Genomic DNA, 24,213 nt, shown 5'->3' on the forward strand with positions numbered 1-24,213 from the left:
CATAAAAGGCCAAAAAGTGGACGGTGGCCAAGTTCCTGGAAATCCCTGCCCCTCTCCCAAAATAGTTGGAATAATCCTCCCACTCATTAGCCTATGAAATTACCCAGCCAATAAAAACTAACCACCCCATATTCCAGGGCCTCTCACCTTCTGAGATGGCCCACACTTTGCCTGTGGAGTGTGTTTCTCCCAGGGCCACTCTCGCCTTTTAAAATGGGCCACATTCTGTCTATGGAATGTGTATCTCTGTAAATAAATCAACTTCTTACCTATCACTTTGCCTCTCGCTACATTCCTTCTGCACAGAGACATAAAGAATCTGAGCTTCAGAACGTCCTGAAACATACTGTGCGATTTCAATTAAAAGACAGGGGGTTCAAGTCCCGATGTGAGCTTTGGCTGGGTTTGAAGCCCATCTGAGCTGTGCAGTTTCACCTTGATTAATCATTCCAAGTTTCTGCCTTCTTTCCAAGCCAGCAGATTTTTTTTTTAAGGAACATTTATTTATTTATTTATGGCTGCGTTGGGTCTTTGTTGCTGCGTGCGGGCTTTGTCTTGTTGCAGCGAGCAGGGGTACTCTTCATTGTGGTGCGCGGGCTTTTCATTGCGGTGGCTTCTCGTTGCGGAGCATGGGCTCTAGGTGCGTGGGCTCAGTAGTTGTGGCGCACAGGCTTAGTTGCTCCCCGGCATGTGGGATCTTACCAGACTAGGGCTTGTTGGCCGGCAGATTCTTAACAACTGCGCCACCAGGGAATTCCCACCAGCAGATTTCTTAAACATTCATTTCACTGGTTTCACCTGTCTTAGATCACTGTTTTCTACTGCAGTGGTTTTCAAAGTTTGATGTTCAGACCAGCAAAATCAGCATCACCTTGAACTTGGTTAGACACGCAAATTCTGGGGCTCCAACCTGCATTGCAAACTCCTGGAATTTCACCTGATACAGACTCAAGGTTGACAGCCACAGTTCTAAACACACCCAGGACCCTGGGGAGTGGGAGAGGGGTGTAAAATGCAGAGGCTGAGAAGGATCTGGGTTTTTCGGTGCCACCGGCCAGGGAGGGACTGGATGACCCGGCTGAGGTTCCCGCCTTGGGATCCAGGTCCACGGTTCCACCCAGGCTGGTCTCTCGGCGTCTTCTCCGGCGGTTTCTAGAAGGGTCCTGCCGGGTGAGGGGAGAGGTGCTCCCACAGGTCCCTGAACCAGACTCGTTTTTTCTCCCCCAAGCGGATTGACTAGGAGGCTTAGCTGAGCAGCCTCAGGGCTGGCTTTGGGGTAATACTGGCGTCCTTAGTTTTGCAAGCGAGCGATGCAGGCCTCCTGGGGTCATTCTGTTCCGGCGCCCGGACCGCGGCCACTCCCATCCCAGAGAGGAGGGTGCCTTCCTCCTAGGACAGCTTGGTCAGGTGACCTTGGCGGCTCGTACTCAGCCAGGGACCCGGAAGGACGAGGGCTCAGGAGGACGCGGGCGTGCGGGCAGGACGGCGGGCGCGGAGCCATGAGGTCCCCGAAGATGCCTGGGCTCGTACTCCCGCTGCTGCTGCTGCTACTGCCGCCGGGTCCAGTTGGCGGCGCCGCGCGCTTCGACCCCACCTGGGAGTCCCTGGATGCCCGCCAGCTGCCCGCCTGGTTCGACCAGGCCAAGTTCGGCATCTTCATCCACTGGGGCGTGTTCTCCGTGCCCAGTTTCGGGAGCGAATGGTTCTGGTGAGCGCACCTCCCTCCGTCTCCTCTGACCCCGCTTTGCACCCCACTGGCCTCCAGCCACGACCCAGATGCCAGCCTATGCCGGTTTGTTTTGCCCCCAGTCAGTTTCACCTCCCGCTGTTTTAGCGGTGTTTAGCATTTCCGGGTGTTAAATGAATAATTTACTGTGTTAAGTGGTTCGTGCTGGGTGAACACTGAATTTTTCTTCCGTGTGACTGTGACTGCAAGAGTTGTCAGACAACAGATGTGACTCTGGCTTCTCAGCTTCTTGATAGCTGCACTTATCAAGTTGTAGTTATCACTGTGTAGCCACCGAATGACTAAGACAGCAGAAAAGTAATAGACTGTGTGGGGTCATATTGTGAAGCTTGGGCCTAAACTGTCGTCCTTGTCCTTAGAGAATCAGACACCTTGTCCCATCGCTGTTCTGCTGCTACCTGTCAATTTTTAGTTGTGCTGCCATGAAGTATGGTTTAAACATAAATTCATGGGTATGAATTCTGTTCCTTTGGGCATTCACTGACTCTTTAATGTTAAAATGTTACCACGTGTGGCTCAAGAAACAAACAAAAAGTTCTAGAATGTTTACCCTAAAAAACCCCAATTATTAATAGACCACTATGTGGATAGTGCCGCACAAAAAACTGCTCGTTAGATTTTACCTTGAGATCTATGTAAAAATGTGCACGTAATCCCTTACAACTTTGAAGTGTCTCACATACGTTCCTGATTAAATACCTCAGGTATTTTAAGTTCTTCAAGATAGAAATGGTATATATGTGTATATATATTATACATATATAATATATATAATATATATATAATACATATATATTCCTAGTGAAATAAGAAAATAAACAATGAGTATTTAAACCTGCTTTATACTATACACATAGTGTACAACACATTTAATATATACAATATATGTTAGATATGTCAGCTGAAAAAAAATGCCCTATTGAGAGTTGTGAATTAAGTTTTATTTGGGGCAAAATGAGAACTGAAGCTTGGGAGACAGCCTCTCAGAGAGCTCTGAGGAGCTGCTCTGAAGAGGTTGGGGGGAGAGATCAGTATATATGTGACTCTGGCGAAGGGGGATACGTGCAATCAAGCACACATTTTGGCAGAAGGTTACTGCTAGTCACGAGGAGCAGATGTCTCCCTTATGATTTTAGTGCTTTTCTAGATATGAGAAGATGCAAGAATCTGGGCTCATAAAATCTTCTCCAGAATATATCTAATTATCTGAAGGCCTGTTCTGCCAGTTTTTCCCAGAGCACAGAGTGCCTCATTCCTGATCTCCACCCTGAACTCCTTCCAGGGTGTGATGAAGGTCAGTGACGATGGTGGCTAGTGACTTAATCCTTGTAGAGGCAGATGGCAAGTGACAATTTTTAGTTGGCAGATACAATACAGAGTATAAACTATATTGTATTAACGTTACACTGTAAACATTGTACCACTTTCTATAAAGAGACTGGCTTTCTGCAACCAGTAACTTTTCTTATTCAGTTAGGCCAGTTGATGTAAAAGAACTGTATAAACTATGGAGTACTATTCATATACTCTTTTGAAATCAACTTAAAAACCAAGGGACTCTTTCTTCCCATAACTTGTATTACCAAATATATTTGCTTCAGGATGTTATAAATCTTTCTTTGCAAGTTTTGTGCCGTGAGGCATTTTGAGTTTATTTTTGAAATGTTTCAGGTTAGCAAGGTACATCAATTAACAGATTTTTTCCTCTTAAGATATAATAAATTATACTTTAATTTGCCATTTTGTTCAACTGGGAAGATTAGGTAAATATACATTTGGTGCTGGGAGAGGATTTGATGTTTGTTAATTGAAACTAGTGCTCTGTGCAAAACAGCTAGTTTTGAGTCATCTTATTCTTTGTAATGGTTAACTTTTTATTTTCTACAAATGAACACAAAGTTGTTTGTTTTGACCTAGAACAATAAAGATAATTCTCATACAAAACAGAGTATATATATATATATATATATATTTTTTTTTTTTTTTTTTTTTTTTTTGCGGTATGCGGGCCTCTCACTGTTGTGGCCTCCCCCGTTGCGGAGCACAGGCTCCGTACGCGCAGGCTCCGGACGCGCAGCCTCAGCGGCCATGGCTCACGGGCCCAGCCGCTCCGCGGCATATGGGATCCTCCCAGACCGGGGCACGAACCCGTATCCCCTGCATCGGCAGGCGGACTCTCAACCACTTGCGCCACCAGGGAGGCCCCAGAGTATATTTTTGATGGTCTGGAAGTGCAATAACACTGTGGAAGTTTCTTTAATTATCTATAGTTTCCCTTTGTGTCCCCTCTAAATCTCTGCTCCCCACCCCAATTTGACCTGTAGCCATCAACAGTAGAGATGGGCATATCTGACTGTCCTTAATGGCAGTTCAAAACCAAATATAAATTATGGGCTGTTTACTCTAAGTGCCTCTTCTCATCTCTATTAGTATGAAATTTGAGAAGTGACTCTAGACTATAATAGAGAATGCAGGTTCAAATTAGATGTGTTAGGAAAAAATAGAAATCTCTTATCTTTTAACTTTCTGACTGTCCCAGTTTCTCTTTTGTAGTTCAATTTAAAAGGTAAAAATGCATCATGGATCAATTAGGATACTTTCACTTCAAGGTACAGAAAACCCCCAAAAAAGGTTTAACAATAGGGGTTTGTTACTCTACATAATGAGAAATTTAGAGGTAGTTGGCTCATTGATGAAATCAAAGACCTAAGCTCTTTCTGACATCCTCAGCCTGTTGACTTGTCCTGTCATGGTCACATGATGGTGGACAGGCATCACTTCATACAACCTTGTCCAAAGGCAAGTTGTATCTCTTTCTATTAGAGAGGAAACCATTCCCAGGATCTCCCAAGTTGGCTTCCCCTCAAGTTCCATTGGCCAGCATGGGTCAGGTGTCCATGTGGTAGGTGTGATGGAAACTGGGAAAGTATGTATCTGACTCTTGGGCAGGTAAAGAATAGTGCCTGTGACATATTATGTCCTTCAGTGAAGGCTTCTCAGTGGGATGAACCTCCTGATCATCCTTGGGGATGTAATGCTGATTATGAATTTACTCATCCCTTAGAAACACTCTTATGAAAGGAGTGGTGGAAGGAAGAGTAGAAGATGGGTCAGAGATGGGGCCTGCATCTATTTCATGAGCATAAGATTACTGCCATGTTTATCTAAAAATTACGTTTTCGATGTTGTTTTCCTCCTGAAGCTTTGCTTAGGCAGTTTAGGCCCCATTGCTCAGAAAACATGCATATAACCAGTAATCCTTGAAGGCTGAGTCAATATATTAAAATAACAGCATCTTCTTAATTTTACTGTCATCTCTTCCCCCACTTGTTCTCTGCTAGTGAGTATAATACATTTGTGTTACGCTTTATGCGCTTTGTCTTTTTTTGAAGCCTTCATCACTTACGTTACAAAGGCCTAACTATGTAAAGATACTACATGTTGCAATTTAAAAGTGAAGAATTAAGAGCAAATGGGTGGCTGTGTTGTCTAGAATGTTCAGGTTGATGAGCTGAGTGGAGTTCACAGAGGGATAGATGGAAAACTATGGAAGTTTACATAAGCTTTCTTTAAGGTGAAGTCAAACTAAATGGCCAAGTGAGGAAGAGAATCTTGGTAATATGTGAGTAAGGGGGATTTAGTAAAGGGAGCTGGGGCAGTTACAGTTGACCCTTGAACGACACAGGTTTGGTCCACTTTTATGTGGATTTTTTTTCAATAAATATACACTTGGCCCTCTATATTCGAGGATTTCACATCTCTGGATTCAACCAACCTCAGATGGAAATTTTCATCCATGGTTGCTTGAATCCACAGATGCCCAAACTGTGGATATGGAGGGCTGACTGTATTGGCTGACTGGGTTGGCCAAAAAGTTCCTTCAGTTTTTAAGTAAAAATAAAAGACACATTTTTCATTTTTACCAAGAACTTTATTGAACATATTCACTGTTTTGTTCCACTACCTTCTGCCATTTTTCAGGCAACTTCATAATTCCATCTTCCCAAAACTTTTTATCTTTTTGAGCAAAGAACTGTTCCAGGTGCCTTTTACAGTCTTCCAGGGAATCCAAATTTTTTCCATTAAGAGAATTTTGTAAAGACCAAAATAAGTGGAAATCTGAAGGTGCAATGTCTGGTGAATACGGCAGATGAATCAGAACTTCCCAGCCAAGCCGTTAACAGTTTTTGCCTGGTCATTAAAGATACGTGTAGTCTTGCGTTATCCTGATGGAAGATTATGCATTTTCTGTTGACTGATTCCAGACGCTTTTAGTCGAGTGCTGCTTTCAGTTAGTCTAATTGGGAGCAGTACTTGTTGGAATTAATCGCTTGGTTTTCCAGAAGGAGCTCATAATAGAGGACTCCCTTCCAATCCCACCATATACACATCACCTTCTTCAGATGAAGACTGGCCTTTGGTGTGGTTGGTGGTGGTTCATTTCACTTGCCCCACGATCTCTTCCATCCCACATTATTTTACAGTATCCACTTTTCATTGCCCATCACAATTTGTTTTAAAAACGGAACATTTTCTTAATGTTTAAGTAGAGAATTTCATGTAGAAATATGGTCAAGAGGTTTTTTTCGCTTAACTTATGTGGTACCCAAACATCAAAGCGATGAACATAACCAAGTGCAAATGATTTTCAACGCTTGATTTGGATATTTTGAGTATGTCGGCTATCTCCCGTGTGGTATAATGTTGATTGTTCTCAATTAATGTCTCGATTTGATCACTATCAACTTCAACTGGTCTACCTGAGAGTGGATCATCGTCCAGCGACAAATCTCCAGCATGAAACTTCGAAAACCACTTTTGATACGTTCAATCAGTCACAGCACCTTCTCCATACACTGCACAAATCTTTTTTTGTGTTTCAGTCGTTTTTTCACCTTTCTTGAAATAATAAAGCATAATATACCAAAAATGTTGCTTTTTTCCTTCCATCTTTAATATTAAAATGTTTACACAAAAATTCACCAATTTTGATAAGTTTTTTTTTAAAATGCACGCTGTTATGACAGCTGTCACAATACAATCTAATTGTTTTGAATGAAGTTAAAGACAAGTGATACTAGAGCCATCTTACAGAAGAAAATGAATGAACTTTTGGCCAACCCAATACTATGCCATTTTATATAAGGGACTTGAGCACACACAGATTTTGGTATCTGCTGAGGCTCCTGGGACTAATCCCCCATGGATACTGAGGGATAGCTATATTTCAGATGTCTATGTGAATGCTGCTTATATGCTGTTTCCTTCATCCCCTTAGGTGGTATTGGCAAAAGGAAAAGTTACCAAGTTATGTGGACTTTATGAAAAATAATTACCCTCCTGATTTCACATATGCAGATTTTGGACCACTATTTACAGCAAAATTTTTTGATGCAAACCAGTGGGCAGATATTTTACAGGCTTCTGGTGCCAAATATGTTGTCTTAACTTCCAAACATCATGAAGGTAAGTACAACATTTGCAAAAACTCACAGTGGTTATGAAATATAAAGTAGTTCTTTTGGAACAAGAAATTAAAGCAAGGTCATCCACATGAAATCAGAGTTTTCTCTTAGGAGCAATCATAAGTGGCTATTGACATTTGCCTGCAACTTAAGAGACCATGTGTTCCACCCAGTTAAGAAGCATTATGTATGCAGAAAGATCATACCCTCCACATGACAGAGAAAAAATGGAAACTGATCACATTTTGTTATATGCATATTTAACAATTTCCAAGTAATCCAAGATTTGATTTGAAGCTATTTGAAGTGGGAAGTGGGTTGCAGGTCAAAGTTTACACTTGGAATTGCATTCTTCCTTTCTTTCCACCTCTGTAATGCATTCTGGGAAGGCACCCAGGGGATTATTTTGCTGTAGTTTTGCATCATGACCGACATACAAGGTTGTGCTTTTGGCCAACTCTTATATGGCCCAATTGAGGACAGTTTGCTAGTGATGAAAATGACGCAGGTCACCTGGAAGGAACAGGATTATGGAGCTGTAATGGTGCCCAGAAATATCAGAGATGGTGGAAGAATATGTAAAGGAAACACAGTGGTTGTATTAGGGTTCTTCAGAGAAACAGAACTAATAGGCAGTATAATATATAGAAAGAGGTTTATCATAAGAAACTGACTCATGCAACTATGGAGGCTGAGAAGTCTAGACCCAAGAGAGCCAGTTGTATTGTTCCGGTCTGAGTCCAAAGGCCTGAGAACCAGGAGAGTGGATGATTTAGGTTCCTGTCCAAGTATGAGTGCAAAGGCAGGAGAAGACTGATGTCTCAGCTCAAAGACATGCAGAGAAAAGAATTCTTTCTTAATCAGCCTTTTATTCTGTTTAGGCCTTCAGGGGACTAGATGAGGCCCACCCACTTGGGGAGGGCAGTCTGCTTTACTCAGTCTACCTATTCAAATGTTAATTTCACCTAGAAACACCTTCAGGAACATATCCCGAATGATGTTTAACCAAATATCTGGGCACCCAGTGGCCCTATCAAGTTGACACATAAAATTACCATCATAGTGATCTTCCACTAATAAGATAGACTCCACCCATTACCATTCTAGTATCTATAAGATCAAGGAAGCATCAGCAAATTATTATTGTTCCAACAGCATGTTAATAATTAGACAATTTGTTTGCATAACCATCTTTGCCTTGGAATAAAAAATTTTGCCTCGTTATTTTCCCCAGGAGTGGGTAGGGGATTAGAAGGGAAGAACCAAAACCCAAAATAAGGAATTACCTTAGAATATTTTTCCCTTTGGCCACATTCTAGTGGCTTAATGATTTTCTCCTATAGATGTTTCTCAGGCTGAGATGGATATTTATAAAGCGTATTTGCTTGTGTACATGTTGATTCCCTGATGCCTAGGAACTTCTCCAAGCTGTATGGTACAAAGTATTACATAGTGAGCTTACTTCAAAACAAAACAGAACAATCTTAATCACATTGTAAGGACAGATGATATAGCCCACATTTATCAACTCTCTAGGACTCATATTGTTGGAAGTTTTCATGCTTATGGGAGAGACCCTGCTGAGCCTGGCTAGGCGGGAAGACCACTGTGTGAGCTTCTGGTGGTGCTACTGAACCGAATACCCATGTGGTTTTAGCACCACCAGGCATTAGGGTCTGTCAAGTTGAAACATTTTGAATAAGACTTTAAATATCATCAGCAATGCTTTGAAGCTTACCACAAACATCTTTAGAACCAGTGTGAGCTCTTTAAAAAGCTTCTTCAAAATGAATCCAGAGTGTGTCCATCTTAGTCTTGTCCTAATTTACAAGTTAAGTGTTGCACCAAAGCACCTTACTTATGTCTGTTCTCAAAGATTCTTTTAGATTTTAGTGGGACAGCAACAATGTATTTATGTTCCTAGGTGCCAACTAAACATTTTGAGGCTTTTATTATTTCTTAAGTATTTCAGTTTATATAGGGCTTCTATGGTTTTTATATAGAACAACCAGCAATCTAAATGCAAATTCCTTTTAAAATATGAATTATTTCAAAGTGCTTATGTAAAGGCAGACATTCTTCTTACCTATTTAGTTGGTAGGTAATTCACTTTTAGGTAATTTAAAGCACGACATCCAAGCTTATGATTTTAGAGTAGGATGAGATTACAAATGGTGGGTACATTGCGAAGTACAGAACTACTGGGGACTAGTACCCCACCCCCACCTTGGTAAAATGAATAATGAGGGTAAAGGAGACTTACTGCTATACATGGACACCAGTGTTCTAAGAATCATACTATAATAAAATAAATACTCCTAAAACCAGGGAATATACTTTAATTTTTCGTTTAGAAGACAAATAAGAATCTTGCAGGAGTGCATCTCAGGATCTGCACTGTAAGTAGTAATAGTCATTGTTTAGCATGGTAGATATGGAAGATGTTCCTGTCTTAGCTGTGATTGCTAATGTTGATTGCTGATTTTGTGCTAGACCCTGTGCTAGCCATTGGCTGAGGATATAGCAGGGAACACTGCAGACATGATGCTGTCCCTCAAGGAGCTTATAGTCTAGGAGGGAGAACACAGGAGATAGATCAGACTATACAGACTTTATGGGGAACCCTGAGAGTTGCTTTTAAAAATCTTGGTTCTACCTTGTTTAAATTCTCATTTGTTTCTTGTATGAAAGCAAAATGTATACTATGGAAAAAAATTGTCATAAAGCAGTTGTTTGTAGAAACAGTGATTTATATATTATGTGTACTGCCTATGTAATTTGAAAGCTTTCTTTTTGTTTTTTTTGGCTGCACTGCACAGCTTGTGGTATCTTAGTTCCCCAACCAGGGATCGAACCCATGCCCTTGGCAGTGAAAGCTCAGAGTCCTAACCGTTGGACCGCCAGGGAATTCCCCCTATGTAATTTGTTTTGGTGTTTGTATATGTGGAAATTTACTAAAACAATTGATATGCTTACAAGCTTTTTAATACAATGTTTCAGGCTTCACCTTGTGGGGCTCAGAGTATTCGTGGAACTGGAATGCTGTAGATGAGGGGCCGAAGAGGGACATTGTCAAGGAACTTGCAGTAGCCATTAGGACCAGGACTGACCTGCGCTTTGGACTGTACTATTCCCTTTTTGAATGGTTTCATCCGCTCTTCCTTGAGGATGAATCCAGCTCATTCCAGAAACAACAATATCCACTGTCTAAGATGCTGCCCGAGCTCTATGAGTTAGTGAACCAGTATCAGCCTGAGGTCCTGTGGTCAGATGGCGATGGAGGGGCCCCAGATACCTACTGGAACAGCACAGTCTTCCTAGCATGGTTGTACAATGAGAGGTGTGTGTGTTATTAGATTGCTGTTGTGACCTTAAACATTCCTAATACATGTATAACATTTTAATTCCCTTGCTTCTTGAAATATGTCCTTTCAGGCTTATTTGTGGCATGGGGGAGGAAATCATTGTAAATAATGCTCATTAGATATATCAATATTTACTCAGAATAATCAAAGAGTTACAAATCAGGAGTCAAATACAACTCAATAGTCTGATTTTGAAATCAGACTAAACATCACAGAATCAAGAACTTTGAAGACATTAATTTTGTGGGTCCTCATTTTCATCTCCTATTCTGGGACAACTCTATTTATTCATCACTGTTTCTGTTGATGTGCTTTTCAATTCCTCTTATTGCTTCTTTTCATCCTCATACATTTGATAATCTTTGCTGCTCAATGTGACCCTTGTCTATCTCCTCTCTTCCCTCATCGTCAGCATTTCACCTCTTCCTGTTCTCTCTTCTTGCTTTCTTGCATGTTCCAAGCTACCCCATTAGAACAGGAAGTTCTGACTGAGCTCCTTTATAAGGCTTACACTATATGGACCAAATTTATATTTGTAACTAGAAAGTACTTGGTATCATGCTAGGAGGTCAGGGAGTGTCCTGCTTGTGTTCTCTGGGCCCACAAAGGGCACACATACAAATACTCTGGAGAGCTCTTGATATGTAACTGCAGTTTCTCTAGGTACTCTTTCCAAAAGGAAATATGGGGAACCCTCCACTTCAATCTGTGAACCAAACGATCCCCTCTAAGTGGAGAAGTGCAGGAGGTACCAACTGCTACGATGAATAATGTAGTGGGGATATTTCATGCCACAGTGAATTCCATGATAACAGTCAACTTTCCTGAGATTTTTCAATATTAGGCACAACTGTAAGAGAAAGAAAGGCTAGAATATATGTAGGAGATTATTCAGGCATAGGTGAGAGGAATGTCTTGACTGTAAATTCAACTTTAGTTACCATTCACAATAGGGGGGCAGGGAGGAGAACCTTCAAATAATAGTAAAATACTCTTATAAGTGCTATGTGTGCTGGGCACTAGGCTAGGTGTTTTACATAAATTAGTTCTGTTCTAATAATAGATGAGGAAATTGATTATTCAGAAGAGTTAGGTAACCTGCTGTAGGACAGGGAGCTTAGAAAGTGACAGGCTAGGACTACAATCTCCCCAGGTCTATTTGACTTCAAAACCGTGGGCTTTGTATTATATTCCACTATGGTTATTTTCCAGGAGTGGATTTCAGTCAGGCCTCTTTTCAGTGACACTGTTTTGTGTAAAAATTTTTTCTTTTTGTTTTTAAAAAATATCCTTTTCATTTCAGCCCAGTTCGGGACACAGTGGTCACCAATGACCGTTGGGGAGCTGGTAGCATCTGTAAGCACGGTGGCTACTATACCTGCAGTGATCGTTATAACCCAGGACATCTTTTGCCACATAAATGGGAAAACTGCATGACAATAGACAAGTTTTCCTGGGGCTATAGGAGGAATGCTGGAATCTCTGACTATCTTACAATTGAAGAATTGGTGAAGGTACAGTAAAATGTCTGGTGACCATTATGGTAACACTTGTAATAGTGTAGGTATATGAGAATTATTTTTTCTAAATTGTATAGCTCAATGGTCTATAACACAGGACATTACTCTTTTTTCTATGTGTGTTCTCCTAGATAGTGACTATATATATATGTCTAAGTCCATAAATACCACATGTTAACACATTCAGGATGGAATTGTTTTCTTTCTCTAAGAACTCTATTTATTCTTAATTTTTTAGCAACTTGTAGAAACAGTTTCATGTGGAGGAAATCTTTTGATGAATATTGGGCCCACAAAAGATGGCACCATTTCTGCAATTTTTGAGGAGCGATTAAGGCAAATGGGGACCTGGCTAAAAGTCAATGGAGAAGCCATCTATGACACCCATGCTTGGAGATCCCAGAATGACACTGTCACCCCAGATGTATGGTAAGTACTATTAGATAGAGGAAGGTATTTAACATTTCTCAGAGGTAAAGAGAAAAGTAAAATAAAGGAAATGGGATGAATGCCCACCTACACAAAACACTTTCTTTACTTACTCTAGAAGAAACTAGCTTATTTTAAAACACATTATTTATCAAATTGAGCTGAAATCATCTCTAGATTCCTCCAAACAGTGGGCAGATTTCAGGGAAAAATATTCAGCTCTTACAAAAATTGTAGGCCATTCAGAAAGATGAAAAAAAAATGCTGAGTGGTTAATCCAAAAGAGACTTCTGGTTTAGTCAGGTAAATTCTAACTTTTGCAGGTGTTACATCGCATCAAATTAGCAGGAGGTGCGGAAGGGCAGAAAAAATATTAAAAATCTGCAAAAACAACAGCATTATTTAAATTGATTAAAAATCTTGTACCTTGTTCCTATTATTCTAATAAATCTAAACCTGAAGTTTCTTTAAAATTATCTTAACTGGCTAACTTTTCTTTAAACTAGTATCTCCTATAAAAGCCTTGCCGCAGGTTCTGTCTGAGCTTTGGAAAGTTCTATGGGCCAATGAGTCAGACTCTGCAAATATGGTGGTTTCTGATGTGCGGTCTTAACATATATAAATAAGAGTAGTATTAGTGAAGCTCTAAAAATTCACCTTGTGTTGCCACCAAAGCAAGTTCAGCCTGATCAAGTATATATCAAAGGATTAGACTGAATAATCCTCCTTGAACTTATGACTTAAAACAAATTGTCAGTTCATTGAAGAAAATAAAGTAAGGCAGTCTACACAGAAGCAACTGACGATAGAATTTTAGAATGCTGGGTCTGGGAGAAGCCGCAATAAGAGCTCAACCAATCTTTCATTTTACAGAGGCTAGTTTAAATTGGGTTTTAGAATTTGCTTCTGTGTTTATTATTTGACTATGAGGGTGTCTGATTTGGGATTTGACAATGGTTAACCATTATTCCATTACATTTTCTTTCAATAAGTAAAGATAAAAGCCGAACTACTTATTAGCAAGACCTATAAAGCCGTAGCCTGGCTCCGCTGCGCCGAGCCCAGTGGCCTGCTATCCCTGCCTCACCAGAGGAGCTCTCCCCGCAGGTTCATCGCGTGTGCTTCCCCTCCTTGCTGCATCTTTAGATAACTATCTAGACTCCCAGGGCTATCCTTGAAATCCTTTGACATTTTAGCCCTGGCTCACTGTCCCTGTCCCTAGAACTACTCTTCACATAATTCTTAGTGATTTTAATGTCTATATTCACAGCTCTTCTAATTTGCTGGCCCCTCAGTTCCGGTACCTCCTCCCTTCTAGGGATCCTTTCCCCTTCTGTTGGTCGTACCTTAGACCTTGCATTTCCAATAATTGTACTCCTTCTATCCTCTCAGTCTGAAGCATTCCATTGTCTAACTCCCACCTCTTATATTTTAGCTCACTTCAGCTTCCAAAGGGATCTGCTGTCTTTGATTCTGTCACTTTTTCTCTTCCTCCTGCCTCAACCCTCTCATGTCTTTTCTTTTTCCTTATCCAGGTCAGATTCTATGCATCACTCCAGTCAGTGCATCCACCCTCAACTCCTTAACTCTCTCTCCCTCTGTCGTACTCATTAAAACTCAGCTTTGATTAAACTCAGCTCTACTTATTCCATGTCTGCCCCTGTGTAGCTAAATGTGACTAGAAATATACACACACACAATGTCAAATGCTCTCACTTTTGGCTTTAAAGCAAACCCCTGTATCCTGGATCCCATCCCAGATTATCCACTCAAGGATATTTTTCTAGCAATTCTCCCCGTTTGCTCCTCATCTTCAATTTCCCCTCTTTGTTAGATCCTTTCCTATCAGCATAAAAACCTGTTTTGTTTTTTTTCATCTTGAACTCTTTCCATCCTACTCCAGCTACTTTCCCATTTCTCTACTTTCCTTTATAGTAGAACATCTTGAAAGAATGGTTTTTACTTGCTATCTCCAGTTTCTTGCTCCAGTTTTCCTTTTTTAAAAAAAAATTATTTATTTATTTATTTGTATTTTTGGCTGTGTTGGGTCTTCGTTGCTGCACGCAGATTTCTCTAGTTGCGGTGAGCTGGGGCTACTCTTTGCTGCAGTGCGCAGGCTTCTCATTGCGGTGCTTCTCCTGTTGCGGAGCACAGGCTCTAGGTACGCGGGCTTCAGTAGTTGTGGCGCACAGGCTCTAGAGTGCAGGCTCAGTAGTTGTGGCGCACAGACTTAGTTGCTCCACTGCACGTGGTATCTTCCCAGACCAGGGCTTGAACCTGTGTCCCCTAGCATTGGCAGGTGGACTCCCAACCACTGCGCCACCAGGGAAGCCCTCCAGTTTTCCTCTTAAACTCACTCTGGTCAGACTTCCACCCCACACTCTGTAAAATCACTGTCATCCAGGTCCACAGGAACCTCTCCCTCACTGGGTCAGTCCCGGTCCCTATTATCTGAGCTTACTGTCAGCATTTGCCCCAGGTGATGGCTGTCTCTGTCTTCACTGTGCCTGTTGGCCATTCCTTCTTAGTCTCCTTTGCTGGTTCCACCTCAAGTCCCTGACCACTAAACCTTGAAGTGCCCTGAGGCTTAGCCCCTTGGACTTCTATTCTTTATCTTAATTCCCCAGGTGATCTCATCTATTTTCAGGGCTTTAAATGCCATACTGATGACCTCTGCAGTGCAATCATCTTTCTTAAACTCCAGACTCATATATTCAACTTCCTAGTCAGCGTCTCCACTTAAAAATAAAGCATCTTGGGCTTCCCTGGTGGCGCAGTGGTTGAGAGTCCGCCTGCCGGTGCAGGGGACACGGGTTCGTGTCCCGGTCTGGGAGGATCCCACATGCCGCAGAGCGGCTGGCCCGTGAGCCATGGCCACTGGGCCTGCGCATCCGGAGCCTGTGCTCCGCAACGGGAGAGGCCACAACAGTGAGAGGCCCGCATACCGCAAAAAAATAAAAAAAAAAAAAATAAAGCATCTTAAACCTGTTGTGTCCAAAACTTAGCTCCTTAAAATTTTGCTCTAAATTAGCTCCACCCACAGCCTCCCCCATCTCAGTTAATGGCAGCTTCATCCTTTAGGTGCTTGTCAGGCCCAAAACCTTGGAGTCCTTAACTTCCCTTTCTTTTACATCCCACAGCCAATCCATCAGTAAATTCATCATATCTTTGAAATATATCTGGAATCTGACCACTTCTTATCCTCTCTGTGGCAACCCTCTTCCTGTTAGTCTCCATCGTTTCCCCCCTGGATTATTTCAGTAGCTTCTTGTCTGATCTATTTCCATTTGTGCTCCTTTAATCTATCTGCTACAAAACCTTTTAAATAATAAGTCAGGCTACGACACTCCATGCTCAAATTCTTCCAGCGGCTTCCAGTCTTAGAGAAAAATCCAGGACTTACAAAGGCTTATAAGGTCCTACAAAAACGAGCACCTTGTTGTCTCTGTGATCTCACTGGCTATCATGCTATCCTTCACTTCCTCTCCTTCAGTCACTCTGCCCTCCTTGCTGTTCTATCAACAGGCCAAGCATACTGCTGCACTGGGACGTCTGTTCTCTCTTCCTCTGCTCACGTGGTTCTCCCTCACATCCTTCAGGTCTCCTCAACGCCACCTCCTCAAAGAGGTCTTTCTTGACTATTCTATTTATTTTTATTTTTATTTTTTGGCATGTAGACTTTCTTCTTTATTGCTGTACACCCAGAACTTAAAAGAGTTCCAGCTATATTGTAGTCACAAATAGGTAATTTTTGAATAAATGAACACATTTTAAAATTTAGGGGTCAGGTAATTTCCAGCAATGCCATTGGTTTAAGAAATTAAAATTGCTTCAGATTACCAAATGTGAGAGTGATTATGATATCTAACATGGCACGAAATAATTCTTTAAAATTTGAAGTTTGTCTCCAAATCAGTAAGGAACCAGTCTATAGAATCAGAAGGTCTATGATTTTTTCTGTTTTCTTCATCACTGATTTGCCTTGAGAACAAGTTGTCTATTCCTTTTAACAAAGTAAGTTCAGTGAAGATTTAAATTAATGTGACAGAATGTACAGATATTTAATTTGAGGTTAGTATTAAACACAGAGGAGCCAAAAGAATCCCCTAACAATCCTCTGATCTTTTTTTAATTTTTTAACATTTTTATTGGAGTATAATTGCTTTACAATGGTGTGTTAGTTTCTGCTTTATAACAAAGTGAATCAGTTATACATATACATATATCCCCATACCTCTTCCCTCTTGCGTCTCCCTCCCTCCCACCCTCCCTATCCCACCCCTCTAGGTGGTCACAAAGCACCGAGCTGATCTCCCTGTGCTATGTGGCTGCTTCCCACTAGCTATCTATTTTACGTTTGGTAGTGTATATATGTCCATGCCACTCTCTCACTTTGTCACAGCTTACCCTTCCCCCTCCCCATATCCTCAAGTCCATTCTCTAGTAGATCTGTGTCTTTATTCCTGTCTTGCGCCTAGGTTCTTCATGACCTTTTTTTTTCTTTCCTTTTTTTAGATTCCATATATATGTGTTAGCATACGGTATTTGTTTTTCTCTTTCTGACTTACTTAACTCTGTATGACAGTCTCTAGGTCCATCCATCTCACTACAAATAACTCAATTTCGTTTCTTTCTATGGCTGATTAATATTCCATTGTATATATATGCCATATCTTCTTTATCCATTCATCTGTTGATGGACACTTAAGTTGCTTCCATGTCCTGGCTATCGTAAATAGAGCTGCAGTGAACATTGTGGTACATGACTCTTTTTGAATTATGGTTTTCTCAGGGTATATGCCCAGTAGTGGGATTGCTGGGTCGTATGGTAGTTCTATTTTTAGTTTTTTAAGGAATCTCCATACTGTTCTCCATAGTGGCTGTATCCATTTACATTCCCACTAACAGTGTATGAGGGTTCCCTTTTCTCCACAGCCTCTCCAGCATTTATTGTTTGTAGATTTTTTGATGATGGCCATTCTGACTGGTGTGAGGTGATATCTCATTGTAGTCTTGATTTGCATTTCTTTAATGATTAATGATGTGGAGCATTCTTTTATGTGTTTGTTGGCAATCTGTATATCTCCTTTGAGAAATGTCTATTTAGGTCTTCTGCCCATTTTTGGATTGGGTTGTTTGTTTTTTTGCTATTGAGCTGCTTATAAATTTTGGAGATTAATCCTTTGTCAGTTGCTTCATTTGCAAATATTTTCTCCCATTCCGAGGGTTGTCTTTTCGTCTTGTTTATGGTTTCCTTTGCTGTGCAAAAGCTTTGAAGTTTTAGGTTCCATTTGTTTATTTTTGTTTTTATGTCCATTTCTCTGGGAGGTGGGTCAAAAAGGATCTTGCTGTGATTTATGTCATAGAGTGTTCTGCCTATGTTTTCCCCTAAGAGTTTGAAAGTGTATGGCCTTACATTTAGGTCTTTAATCCCTTTTGAGTTTATTTTTGTGTATGGTGTTAGGGAGTGTTCTAATTTCATTCTTTTACATGTAGCTGTCCAGTTTTCCCAGCACCACTTATTGAAGAGGCTGTCTTTTCTCCATTGTATATTCTTGCCTCCTTTATCAAAGATAAGGTGACCATATGTGTGTGGGTTTATCTCTGGGCTTTCTGTCCTGTTCCATTGATTTATATTTCTGTTTTTGTGCCAGTACCATACTGTCTTGATTACTGTAGCTTTGTAGTATAGTCTGAAGTCAGGGAGCCTGAATCCTCCAGCTCCGTTTTTCTTTCTCAAGATTGCTTTGGCTATTCGGGGTCTTTTGTGTTTCCATACAAATTGTGAAATTTTTTGTTCTAGTTCTGTGAAAAATGCCAGTGGTAGTTTGATAGGGATTGCATTGAGTCTGTAGATTGCTTTGGGTAGTATAGTCATTTTCACAATGTCGATTCTTCCAATCCAAGAACATGGTATATCTCTCCATCTATTTGTATCATCTTTAATTTCTTTCATCAGTGTCTTATAATTTTCTGCATACAGGTCTTTTGTCTCCTTAGGTAGGTTTATTCCTAGGTGTTTTATTCTCTTTGTTGCAATGGTAAATGGGAGTGTTTTCTTACTTTCACTTCAGATTTTTCATCATTAGTGTATAGGAATGCCAGAGATTTCTGTGCATTAATTTTGTATCCTGCTACTTTACCAAATTCATTGATTAGCTCTAGTAGTTTTCTGGTAGCATCTTTAGGATTCTCTATGTATAGTATCATGTCATCTGCTAATACTGACAGCTTTACTTCTTTTCTGATTTGGATTCCTTTTATTTCTTTCTCTTCTCTGATTGCTGTGGCTAAAACTTCCAAAACTATTTTGAATAATAGTGGTGAGAGTGGGCAACCTTGTCTTGTTCCTGATCTTAGTGGAAATGGTTTCAGTTTTTCACCACGGAGGACGATGTTGGCTGTGGGTTTGTCATATATGGTCTTTATTATATTGAGGTAAGTTCCTTCTATGTGTACTTTCTGGAGGGTTTTTGTCATAAAGGGGTGTTGAATTTTGCCCAAAGCTTTCTCTGCATCTACTGAGACGATCATATCGTTTTTCTCCTTCAGTTTGTTAATATGGTGTATCACATTGATTGATTTGTGTATATTGAAGAATCCTTGCATTCCTGGGATAAAACCCACTTTATCATGGTGTATGATCCTTTTAATGTGCTGCTGGATTCTGTTTGCTAGTATTTTGTTGAGGATTTTTGCATCTATGTTCATCAGTGATATTGGTCTGTAGTTTTTTTTTTGACTATTTTATTTAAAAGAACACATAGATCCCTTTTTGCCAACCTAGTGTTGACCTAAAATAGACTGCCAGTTATTTCTCCAGCAAAAGTGGGTTTATTTGGGATCAGCAAAGAATTGTAATTTGGGGTCTGCCAACATGGCAAGCCACATGCAAGTCCCTGCACAGCAAGGGAAGGATAACTCTTTTACTGGGGGGAAAAGGAAGTTGGGAAAGCCATAGTAAACGAAGAGTCCATGGCTTTTCATTGGTTGAGTTGTTGCCAGGAAATAAGAGGAGCCTTCCTACTTCCTGTGGGCTCTGCTATTGTTGCAGGGCATGGGAGCTCCCCTCTCTGGTCTCCTGACTCTATTTTTTTTTTCCTTTTCCCTGCGGTACGCGGGCCTCTCACTGTTGCGGCCTCCCCCGCTGCGGAGCACAGGCTCCGGACGCGGAGGCCCAGCGGCCATGGCCCACGGGCCCAGCCACTCCGTGGCATATGGGATCCTCCCAGACCGGGGCACGAACCCGTATCCCCCACATCAGCAGGCGGACTCTTAACCACTGCGCCACCAGGGAGGCCCTCCTGACTCTATTTTAATTGAGCTTCCTGTTTAGTAATTTTTACACTAGCATGCTCTATTCTTCTTACTGGGCTTCAGTTTTCTCTGTAACATTTAATCATCATCTGACATATTTTTTTTTTTGCTCACTCTAATTTTCTCCACTACATGTAAGCTCTATGAGGACAGGGACTATGTTCAATGCTATGTCTCCAGCTCTGAAACAGTGATTAGCATTTTAAGATGTCAGTAAATATTTGTCAAATAATTGAGTGAAAAAATGAATGAATTCTGTTTTGTCTAGACCTTACTCTTCTTACCTTTTCCCTTTTGCTCACATTCATCCTTTAAGTCTCAGATTAAATGTCATTTTCTTGCTAATGGTATAACCTAAAAAGATGCCTTTGTTATAATCTTTCAATTTCCTCTTCTTTCATGGTGCTTATAAAAATTCACACTTCTATATTATTTGTGTGATTATTTGATGTCTCTCTCCCTCACTCTAGTCTAAGCTTTACAAGAACAAGAACTAAGTGTGTTTTGTTTTCTATTGTATCCCTAACACCAAGCACGGTACTGGGCCCAGCATTGATAGATACATACCTGTTGAATGAAGGAATATGAAGATTTGATTATCAGGTGGAAAGCCATGTATTCTTGAATCTTATGCTCTTTGCTCACATTCCCCCACCTGTTTCCAGCTCCATGAGAAAAGTCTGATGAAGAAGAGTAGTACTAGAAAAATCTCTGTTCCAAAAACTTCCTTTTAGCACTGGGGAAGTGGGGAAGTGGGGAAGAGAGGTGCTGTGATAATTGTGATTTATAATGAGAAATATATATTTGGTCTTTTTCCGTTTCTGGCACAGAGCTCCTAAAACTCTTGGAATTTCCTAAGCGATGAGAGCCATAAAGGTGTCTTCTGTTATGTCAGTGAGCTGATTTTGGACACTACCAAAGGATGAGGGCTGGTTGCCAGGAGACCCGACCATGTTATTAGAGGGTTGGAACTTTCAGTCCCACCCATGGCCTCCAGGGAGGGGTGAGAGGGTGAAGGTTGAACCAATCATCAGTGGTCATTGATTTAATCAATAATGACTAATGAAGCCTCCATAAAAACCCCAAGGATGAGGTTTAGAGAACTTCTGGATTGGTGGAGGTACAGGGAGAGTGGGGCACCTGGAGAGGGCATGGAAGCTCCCTGCCCCTTCCCACATACCTTGCCCTGTGCATCTCTTCCATCTGGCTGTTCCTGAGATATATCCGTTTATAATAGACCTGTAATCCAGAAAGTAAAATATTTCTGTGAATTCTGTGAGCTGCTCTAGAAAATTAGTTGAACTCAAGGAGGGGGTCATAGGAAGCTCCAATCTATAGCCTGTGGGTCAGAAGCCCAGGTGACAATCTGGACTTGTGACTGGTGTCTGAATTTGGGGAGGGGGCAGTCTTGTAGGACTAAATCCTTAACCTGTGGAATCTGACACTATCTCTGGGTAGATGGTGTCAGAACTGAGTTGAATTGTAGGACACACAGTTAGTGTCCGAGAATTGCTTGGTGGTGTGGGGAACTTCTCCCCCACTCCACACACATACACAGGAATTGGGATCAGAACCCTTCTGGGTGCTTTTTATGCTACCATCGGGCTAGTTTTCCTTCACTCTATTAATAAAAACATTGGTAAATATTTACTGAATGGAAGTATCTCTGTAAAATAATTCTAGACCTGACCCATAAATAATGAGAACTATTACTATGCTTTTTTTCCCTTTTAACCAGGTACACATCCAAACCTAAAAACAAATTGGTCTACGCCATGTTTCTCAAATGGCCCACATCAGGACAGCTGTTTCTTGGTCAGCCCAAAGCTACTCTGGGGGCAACAGAGGTAACAGGGAATTTTGTCTTTATTGTTCCTTTAACTTGCTGACTAGAATAACCTGATGAAGACATAACTTTTAACTTCAGGGTGAGCCTTACATGTGTTCCTCTTATACCTCATAAGAGTAATTTAAAAATGGACTTCATCAATGGCAATGTTTGGCAAAAACCTTTGAAAGTTTTCTTTCATTTCCCAGAAAACCAAACCTATAAAACAGCTATATTATCTCCATGCATATCAATTAAAATATCTTCTTCACAGTCATTCTATGTTGTTCAGGCTCACTGCATGCATCCAAAATGACTCTTTTCGTAAAACTGGAGTCCAGATTCTTCCCCTGACATCCCACCCCAGAACACATCTGAATAACTATGAGGTGTCATGGCCCTACCATTTCAAGTTCACAAAAAACTGGGGGAAAATTAAAGGTTAATCTCACAGTTGTAACCATCAGCTCTGGCATCGAGTTCACTTTGATATATTTTATAGATTATTTTTAAGAAACTGAAAATTTTCTGGGATATGAATTGTCCAAATGCTTTTCCTTGCATCATTTTCCCATATTTCATTTCTAACACTTGTGGCTGATCAGGCAGAAAAGGAGATAAGAGTTCAGATCTGATGTTTAATTACAGCTTAGTGTCCTGGGCATGACATTATCTTTTTATTTTATTTATGTTCTCTTTGGTTGCCATTAATACTGTTATTTGAAAGTTCATGGGTTTTGTTTTTATATTACTCTACATGATAAGCAAAGTTTTCTGGTTCAAAATAATCACAGATATATAGAAAACTACTTATTTAAATTCACCTTGTATAAGACGAAGAATATAGAACAGTTACAGTAATAATTGATCACACTTAGGTATTGTTGATTAGTGGAGGTTATTGGAACATCTGGAGGGGGGGAATGGTGGCTGGATAAGGAAGCTGAACCTTTCTTCAAACATTCTGTGTGAGAACTGGGCAGGCCTTAGTTGTGCAGATTGGTTTGAGAATAATTTTCTCTACTCTGACACTATTCAATCTTTACAATTCTTCCCCAAATCCTGCACAATTTTGAGAGTAATATGGGAGCAAGACAGATGTATACACTCATTTTAAAACAGCTTGTAATCCACTAAATAAAAGTAAAAAATGGGGCCTCCCTGGTGGCGCAAGTGGTTGAGAGTCCGCCTGCCGATGCAGGGGATACGGGTTCGTGCCCCGGTCTGGGAGGATCCCATATGCCGCGGAGCGGCTGGGCCCGTGAGCCATGGCCGCTGAGCCTGCGCGTCCGGAGCCTGCGCGTCCGGAGCCTGTGCTCCGCGACGGGGGAGGCCACAACAGTGAGAGGCCCGCATACCGCAAAAAAAAAAAAAAAAAAAAAAAAAAAAAAGTAAAAACTGAATCTCCTGTCCACATTGCTTTTTAAGAGATATCAACCACTCCTTCCCAATAAAGTGAGGGAGTCAGAGATACACTTGGAGACATTTGTGTGTGTTTTTAATTTCAGGTTGAACTACTGGGACATGGACAGCCACTTCAATGGACTCCTTTGGAGCAAAATGGCATCATGGTAGAACTGCCTCAGCTAACTGTTCATCAGATGCCCTGTAAATGGGGCTGGGCTCTAGCACTAACTAATGTGACCTGATTTGCAGTAGAGTGCTTCCTGATGCAGTTATATCTAAGACTAGAATGTATCAGGTTTCTATAATTGTAGCACACAGAGAAAGCAAATGTAAAATTGGCCCAGAATTTCCTAAATTACTCACATAACTGGTTTAACTCTCCAGTGCACTTTGCTATTGACGTCCCTTCACACTGAATTTATTACCACGTGTGATTCAGAGGTGGGGATTTTGTTTCAGAGTAGTGAGGAATTGGTGGTGTTAAGGACTGAGCCCTGTCTTCTGCCAGATTCATGTGTTGAAGCCCTAAGCCCCAATATGATTGTATTTGGAGATTTTAAAGAAGTAACTAAGGTTATTAAATGAAGTCATAAGAGTGCCACCTTAATCCAATATGACTGGAGTACTTATAAGAAGAGGAAGAGCACGGATGCAAGCATATGGAGGAAAGACCATATAAGGATGCAGTGAGAAGGTGGCCATCTGCAAGCCAAGGACAGAGGCCTCAAGAGAAACCAAACCTGCTGACACCTTGGGCTTTCAGCCTTCAATACTGTGAGAAAATAAATTACTGTTGTTTAAGCCATCCTATATGTGGTATTTATTATGGCAACCCTAGCCGACTAATACAGGTTCATAGGTATATAATAAATTTGGCTTAATATTTATTTCCAATGCTTACAGTAATTTTCTTTTTATAAAAAAATTTGTCTTTTTTCCCTCTTGGTAATAAAACTGATATGTTCACTATAGATATTTAAAATTATACAGAAATGCTTAAAGGCAAAATCACTGTTAAGATCACCACTACTAATACTTTAGTATATATTCTTCCAGGGTTTTTTTTGGCAGGGGGAGGTGAGTGTGTGAGATTGGAGGTATGGGCCTATTTTTGTAGGTGGGCTAATTTGAGGTC

The 24,213-nt window shown here is 40.8% G+C and overlaps 1 protein-coding gene across 1 annotated transcript; it reads left to right on the forward strand.

Moving 5' to 3' along the window:
• Positions 1-1,411: 1,411 nt before the first annotated feature.
• FUCA2 (alpha-L-fucosidase 2) lies at positions 1,412-23,879 on the forward strand. Its single transcript, XM_060114479.1, has 7 exons — positions 1,412-1,708; positions 7,026-7,213; positions 10,213-10,552; positions 11,881-12,091; positions 12,336-12,526; positions 21,582-21,690; positions 23,180-23,879. Exons 1-7 carry the CDS (start codon positions 1,500-1,502, stop codon positions 23,318-23,320), a joined length of 1,389 nt encoding a protein of 462 aa, XP_059970462.1. The 5' UTR covers positions 1,412-1,499; the 3' UTR covers positions 23,321-23,879.
• Positions 23,880-24,213: the final 334 nt, after the last annotated feature.

The sequence above is a fragment of the Mesoplodon densirostris genome, chromosome 12 (genome assembly GCF_025265405.1).
Source record: "Mesoplodon densirostris isolate mMesDen1 chromosome 12, mMesDen1 primary haplotype, whole genome shotgun sequence".
Lineage (NCBI taxonomy): Eukaryota > Metazoa > Chordata > Mammalia > Artiodactyla > Ziphiidae > Mesoplodon > Mesoplodon densirostris.

Bases quoted from the DNA above. Each gene is read 5' to 3' on its own strand.
- FUCA2 (XM_060114479.1), top strand. From the start codon at position 1,500: ATGAGGTCCCCGAAGATGCCTGGGCTCGTACTCCCGCTGCTGCTGCTG. The intron at 12,527-21,581 runs GTAAGTACTATT...CCTTTTAACCAG, and splicing joins ACTGTCACCCCAGATGTATG to GTACACATCCAAACCTAAAA. The intron at 21,691-23,179 runs GTAACAGGGAAT...TTTTAATTTCAG, and splicing joins CTACTCTGGGGGCAACAGAG to GTTGAACTACTGGGACATGG.